The 7474-nt window shown below is 29.0% G+C and overlaps 1 protein-coding gene across 1 annotated transcript; it reads left to right on the top strand.

The window, feature by feature from the left end:
• Nucleotides 1-2676: 2676 nt before the first annotated feature.
• Nucleotides 2677-7040, top strand: LOC130982890 (transcription factor bHLH30-like). Its single transcript, XM_057907024.1, has 2 exons — nt 2677-3787; nt 6454-7040. The coding sequence occupies exons 1-2, from the start codon at nt 3173-3175 to the stop codon at nt 6940-6942; spliced, it is 1104 nt and encodes a 367-aa protein (XP_057763007.1). The 5' UTR covers nt 2677-3172; the 3' UTR covers nt 6943-7040.
• The last annotated feature ends 434 nt before the right edge of the window (nt 7041-7474 follow it).

Below are 7474 nucleotides of genomic sequence, written 5' to 3'. Positions count from 1 at the left end.
ACTACTCTAATGCATGGTGAAAGCAGCAAGAATGTTGGACAGTTCATACAATTAATTTGGGATCAAGCATGACTTTTAGTAGCGGTGTGCATGGTTCGATTCGGTCTGAAGATTCGGTCCGGTTCCGAATACTTTAGAAGTTAATTTGGTGTAATTTTATCGGGTCTTGAGTCGGTTAAGGGTCTCAAAAACAGATCCTATTATTATTTCGGATCAGGTCCGGGCCATGGCTCGGGTCACTCGAAATTGGTTCGGTGGCTCGGTCATCATACGTAATTAATATTTTATGTTATTAGTGATGGATGATGGCTATTCTTATATGGAATTTAAGTATTGTAAACTTTAATATTTTGTATTATTAGTTATTATAAGACTATAAGTTAATGTTTTATGTTTAAAATGTATAAGATTTTAGACTAATTAATGCATAATATTGTGTTATTTGTATTGATTTAAATATTTGGTGTTATTAGACAATATTAATATTGATTATGGTCATGTTTTAATTTTAGAGAATAATTGGTTCTTGTTATATTTTTCCAAGTGAATTTTACCATGTCAAATAATAGTTAGACTCTTGAAAATTTGGATATTTTCACATGCTAGCTTATAAGAAGATATCAAGGTAATGTAATGTTAATGATCCAGTTTTCACCTGATTTTTACCCGGTATAATCGTGATCCGAAAGTGTATAGTTTAGGATCGGGTTCGGATCTAATAAATAGACCCAGTATATATTTCGAGTCGGACCTAAATCACATCAAACTCGGTTTCATCCGATCCATACACACCCCTAACTTCTAAGATATGCTGCTGTTGTGATTGTTGGAATTGCTATACTTTTTGCATTTATCTTTGTCCCACTCCACTGATCATGTATTCTATAATGCATCTGTCATATAGAGTTTGTCCTTTAGTTTCATGTTCAACTGCTCAAGGTGTCACTACTCTTCTATTCACTACTCTTCATAGGTTTATATGGAGTTTGTCCTTTAATTCCTCTTATTTACTACTCTTCTCTATGTGTGTGTGAAAGTCTCACCGTCTCAGAAAAAGTAGAAGAGAAAAACTGAGAAGGAAAAAAATCTCAAAGAAATATGAATTTATTATATGTGGAAGATAAGAGTAGATAATTAATTTTATAATTTAGTAATAATTTTTAAACATTTAACGTTAATAAGGACTAAATTAAAAAAAATATGATATAAAGATCCAATTAAAAAAAAAATATAAAGATTTAAGTAAAAATTCGGTAAAATTATAAAGACTTACAAAATAATTAAACTTATTAGTTATGTAATTATTTTAAAAATTTAATTAACTTGTGCTATAAAAACATATTTTAAAAATATAATGATAAATTTTTTTTAATATTTTTAATGTATTCAATATATTAAAAATATATAAAAATTAACTTTTGTAATAATTTTTATAAAATATTTTTATAGTATATTTAATCTATGTCTTTAGGATACAAGTTAAAAAAAAATCTTTTTTTAATATTATAATAGCTATTTAATAAGATTCATTATTCAAAGGTAAATGTTATATCTAAACAATCTAAATATTTTTTTAAGTCAGTATTATGATTTTATAAAAGAAAATTATATTTATAGATAAAGTACTAATAAAAAGTTATGAAAATAAAATAATGAAAACTATATTTTTTGGTAAGGAATGTCTTTATGACATTTAAATAAAAAAAGAAAAGAAATTGAAGCATAATATTTAAAGTATTCAAACATTTAAAAAAAATAGAAAATTTAAAATTTTCTATTTATAAATTCTCCAGAAAATGTTCTTAAGAATTATAATACTGATAAACAAATTAAAACTTATTAAGGGTTTAGCAAATAAAATGTAAAAAAAATATATTTTTTTGAAAGACTAATAAAAATTTACTTTTTTCTAAAATATTTCTTTTAGATAAAAAAATACGTTAAAACTTTTCAACCTAAACAATCTTCGTAAGTGTCTTCAAATTACATGTTACCTAAACTAATTAATTAATTAATTAGTTAATATAGCTAGGAAGAAGGACAAGGTTTAGTTATAAGCTTTTTATCATGATTATAGTCTCAGCCTTTGTGGTCTTTGGTCGGTCGACAATCTGTCTTGTGTTTTCATAACCATGTTTTTTGCTTGTGTTTTTTCATTTCTCTCTCTTTTTCACAACTTGCATTGTGTAATTATACATTCACACACTTTGGACCAATCACAATCAACAAAAATTTATGTTAGTACTTTAGAAGTTGAATAATGATTAAGAATCCTAATTCATCTCATAACTGTTTTTTAATATTTAAAAGAGTAAAAATTTAAATATATATTATTTTATAAAAATATTAAAAAAGAGTAAAATTTAAAATTTTCTTTATTTAAATATTAAAAAATAGGAAAATAAATATAATTATATATCTTTTCACCTATAATGTTTGTTTTGCAAAGTATATACCACACATGCCCTGATAGCTACATAGAATGATATAAAGTTAATGCCGTAAGAAGAAAGGAAAGGCGACTAACAGTACTCAAAAGAGCCTCTATACATTTTAGAGGGTCGTGAAGGCTGCAGAGTGCGAAATAGAAAAAAAAAATTAAAAGAAATCAAAATAAACCAAAAATATGTTCCAGCAAAGCAGGAAAAAAATACATTGTCGAAGGTAAAGGATAAGAAGGTCCATGATCAACCCTCCACAACCACAAAGCTTTGAGTTTGATACACAATAGAAAGAGAGAGAAACCTATTTTTTCAACACCCATCCACTACAAGGAGCAAAAAACAAAGAAAGAAAGTAACCTTTCAATCCCTAGCATGAGAGAATTACAACAGAGAATTAGAATAGCATAATCAGTGGTAGTAATAGTCATCATAACACAACAAGGGAAGGCTTAATTTGTTTTTGTTTTTACTTCTTTTTTTTTTCTTTTAAATATTTTATTTTCTACCAATACCACAGCATCCTTGTCCTTTAATGTCCATTTCATTTTCATTCCCTTGTGCTATAGCATAAACCAAACTTCTCGATACGTACCCTTTCACCTTTCTGTCCTCTCCTTTTCTTTTTCCCCTCAAACCTCTGAAATTTCAACCTCATCACTTTCTCTCTCTTTGCTCCTCAAATTTCATATACAAATTTATCACAAGGCTTGAAGTTCTTTCTGATCGAGATGATGAAAAAGGAAGAAGATCAAGGGCAGTGTTCTCCGCAAGCAATCCACAACACCATTCAAAGCTACCAAGAACAGTTATTCCTTCAGCAGCAGATGCAGCATCACAACCCAAACGGTACGGATCTTTATATCGGCAGCGGTGGAAGTGGAAGGGGGTTAGTGTTCCCTCCTGAAGCCTCTCCAATCATGCAATCACCATGGTCCATGCCACCGGTTCACCCTTTCAACCAAGCCGGTCCGGTTCACCCGGTCTCCCATCATAATGATAACAATAATAACAACCACGATCCTTTCCTTGTTCCTCCACCGCCTCCGTCGCCATACGCAAGTTTCTTCAATCGAAGGGTCCCGTCTCTGCAGTTCGCATACGAGGGCCCTTCTTCTGAACACCTCAGGATCATATCTGACTCGCTTGTTGGGCCCATGGTTCATCCCGGTTCTGTGGGCCCGTTTGGGCTCCAGGCCGAGTTAGGCAAGATGACTGCCCAAGAAATCATGGAGGCTAAGGCTCTTGCGGCCTCCAAGAGTCACAGTGAAGCTGAAAGGAGACGCAGAGAGAGAATCAATAACCATCTTGCCAAACTCCGCAGCTTGTTGCCAAACACAACTAAAGTAAGTATAATTTATCGTTGAGTTTAGTTTTCTTCTATGATTTGATCAGATTTATCAATTTACAGGATTATTCAAATAATAAATTTTAACACATTAATTATTTTACCAGAGTATACTAATACCCAAGAATAGACAGTTAGATATTTATAAAAGAACTCTTTTATCATTAAATTTTAATATGTACTTAATCGACAACATAATAAAATTAAACCTAAAATTCTATGTATATTATCCAAACCCCTACTGTTCCTAGTGGCTTAATAAGTGTGTCCTTTTATAATAAGAAAAGCAACCTAATTAAGAGTTAAAGATCCCATACATATATGGTCATGCCTACAACATGGTATACTATACTACACCATAAAAATAAAACCATATTATATATAAAGAAAAATCATTTACTAAATCAATAATATAACATACATATTAAAATATAAAATATATATTAAAAATAAGTTATACAGTAAATATTTATACATAAATATATATCGATTAACCTAGTGTTTTATTTTTTTTATGCATATATTATTTTTCACAAAAATATTATGTTTAAAAGTGTACGATTATTTTTTATTAAATTTATATTTTGTTGCCATGATTTAGTTTCTACCGATTATTACTTTGATTTTATATAGCAACAGCCAACCAAAAATGTGATGACCTTTAGAAAATGAGGTGCAAAACTGTTTCAATGCCTTTCTTTTTTCCTACCACCCTTCCTTTTTGGCTTTCACCAGTTTGTTATTTGTTTAAAGAGTGTTTTATTTTTTATTTTTTCTTTCTTCTTTGCTTCAAATTCCTTCTCTCTTTCTGAGTCTCAGTAGCAGTAGTAGTAGTATGTTGCTAGTTCCGAGGAGGGGTTGTTATTAATTAGTAAGGAAAAAGTAATAATCAAAGAAAGGAGTAAAGAAAAGGTTATTAAGCGATAATGTCGCTTGGTTGACATGATAAAGAGAAACCAAAGCGCAGTTGAAAAGTTGCACATGGAAATTTCTTGCCGGATAACATTGATCAGTCAAACTCATCAGCTTGATCATGAAAAAGATGTAAAAGCCACACAGACATAGAGAGAGGAGAGACAAACTAGCACCCTTGTCAGTGTTACACATACACTATGTATCACGATATACCTATCTATCTATCTATCTATCTATCTATCTCATTTCATCATCTTTTTTGGTGTCATCTCATTTCATCATCTTGTGCATGGTGCATATATATGTACTATACTTCCTCCATTCAAAAAATTCCATCAGTTTCATTCCATATATCAGTCTATAACAATTAACCAAACACTATGACTATACCTACTATGCATTTCTCTTCCACACCAAAATGCCATGTGAACAATTCTCTTTATACATATATGAAAGGTTAACAAGATGTTTCAATAACATTATGGTTCTAATAATTTTAGCGTTAATCTTATTATAAAATATATACACAGTTACATAGAGATCAATCACTAACATTACTTGAATATTAACGTTTGTAGAATATATATATATATATATTCCTCTCTTTATTTTTTGTAATTATCTTATATAATTATTTATGTAACATTATTTTTTTTCATTTTATGAGATTTACGCGATATATAATTTTTAAATTATATTAGTAAAAGTAAATGAGTATAAACTCCAACTGCACTCGTAAATAATAATAATAATAATAATAATAATAATAATAATAATAATAATAATAATAATTTGATATAGTATAAGCATGCAAGAAATAATTAAAGAGGTTTAATGTGCTTGTTTCTTCTTTTTTAAATTTTTTCTCTCAAACGTTCAGATTTCTAACATTTTAATGTACAGAAACTACAAATACAAATTTCACTTTTGGAATCAATGATGAAATATGATGTATTACATATTCACCAAGTAATAATTGAAAGTTATAATTTTTTTTCAATAATTTTTTTACTGTTTAGATGAGTAAAAGTTTAATATTGGAAACATATAAAATTAAAAAATTCAAAGTTTTATTTATTTTGAAAGTTAAAAGGATAATTGAAAGAATACATCAGAAAGATAAATTAGGATTCATTACATTTTTTTATAATTATACTATATATTAAAATCAGTTTCTATTATAAAATATATAATAAAATATAAAATATATATTAAAAATAAATTAAAAGTATTTGTACAAATACATAATAGTTGAATTTGATAATTAATTTTAAGATACAAATAGGGTACCATTTATATTTTTTTAGAGAAAGTTTAGAAAATTGACATTTTTATCAAATTTGGCCAGTACTTAATCAGCAAAAAAAAGAGTAATCTCACACTTTTAAAAATATTAATAATAATTAAATAATAATTACAAATTACAAAATTTACTAACCTTTTAATACTCTCTTTTTGCATAATAAATTTAAAAACTATTGAGGTTTAAATTACAAGATATACAATTTTTTTAAATTATTTTTTAATTTCATTTGTCTTGCATGATGAAATCCTTACTATTATTAAAATCTAGTTCGTACTTAACTAATAAAAAAATAAAGTGAATAATCTCATGCTATTAGATATAATTTTACATTTTTAAAAATATTAATAATAATTAATTAATAACTACAAATCACAAAATCTACTGAGAGCACTCCTCATTTTCTTTTACTTTTCTACATGGCATGATTATTTTTTTCTTTGTAGACAGATAAAGCTTCATTGCTAGCAGAAGTGATTCAACACGTGAAGGAACTGAAGCGTCAAACTTCACTGATAGCAGAAACGAATCCAGTTCCGACAGAATCCGACGAGTTAACGGTGGATACGACGGACGAAGACGGAAGGTTTGTAATCAAAGCGTCTTTATGCTGCGAAGACCGTTCAGATCTCTTACCCGACCTCATCAAGACACTGAAGGAACTCAAGCTGAGAACCCTCAAAGCCGAGATTACCACACTCGGCGGCCGCATGAAGAATGTGTTGTTCATCACCGCGGACGAAGAAGATTATTATAGTAGCAACGCCGGCAGTGGCGGAGGAGAGCAAAGCCTTCAGCTGGGACATTATTGTATTAGCTCAATACAAGAAGCGCTGAGGGCTGTCATGGAGAAAGGTGGTGGTGATGAATCTGCTTCTGGGAATGTTAAGAGGCAAAGGACGAATATCAATATCCTTGAACAAAGGTCTTTATGAATTTTCACTAACTAAAGACCTATAATTTATAATTACCATAATATTTATCTAATTAATTATCACTTGCTTTAAGTTAATATCTCTACTTTTTTTGTGGATGTGGTTCCTTTTTTTTTTTTTGGTGGTGTTGGTGTGTGATGAAAGTGAAAAACACCACTATATGATGTATTTTGTCCATCATCGTCATCATCATGAAGCAATTCAATGAAGAAATTAAACGATATATTACATAATATGGTCTTTTGTACAAAAGTCTATATAAAGTTTCACTAATTAAAGACCTATAATTTATAATTATCATATTTATCTAATTAATTATAATTTCTCGTTTGTAAAATGTTTGGTTGTTTTTGCGGTGTGTCGAAATATACCACTAGTATGATGATGTAAGTGAAACTATTTTGTTCATAATGGTCATACCAATGAGGTAATGATATATATAATATGGTTTCTGTACATGTACTTGTTGCTTGGGTTTGAGTCCAAAGGGAGACAGAGAGAGAGAAGGGGAGAGCTGGTTAAGGAAAGAAAA

Source organism: Arachis stenosperma, chromosome 5 (genome assembly GCF_014773155.1).
Source record: "Arachis stenosperma cultivar V10309 chromosome 5, arast.V10309.gnm1.PFL2, whole genome shotgun sequence".
NCBI classification, from domain to species: domain Eukaryota; kingdom Viridiplantae; phylum Streptophyta; class Magnoliopsida; order Fabales; family Fabaceae; genus Arachis; species Arachis stenosperma.
Note: the sequence above shows the minus strand (reverse complement) of the source record. Positions and strands in the feature narration are given on the sequence as shown.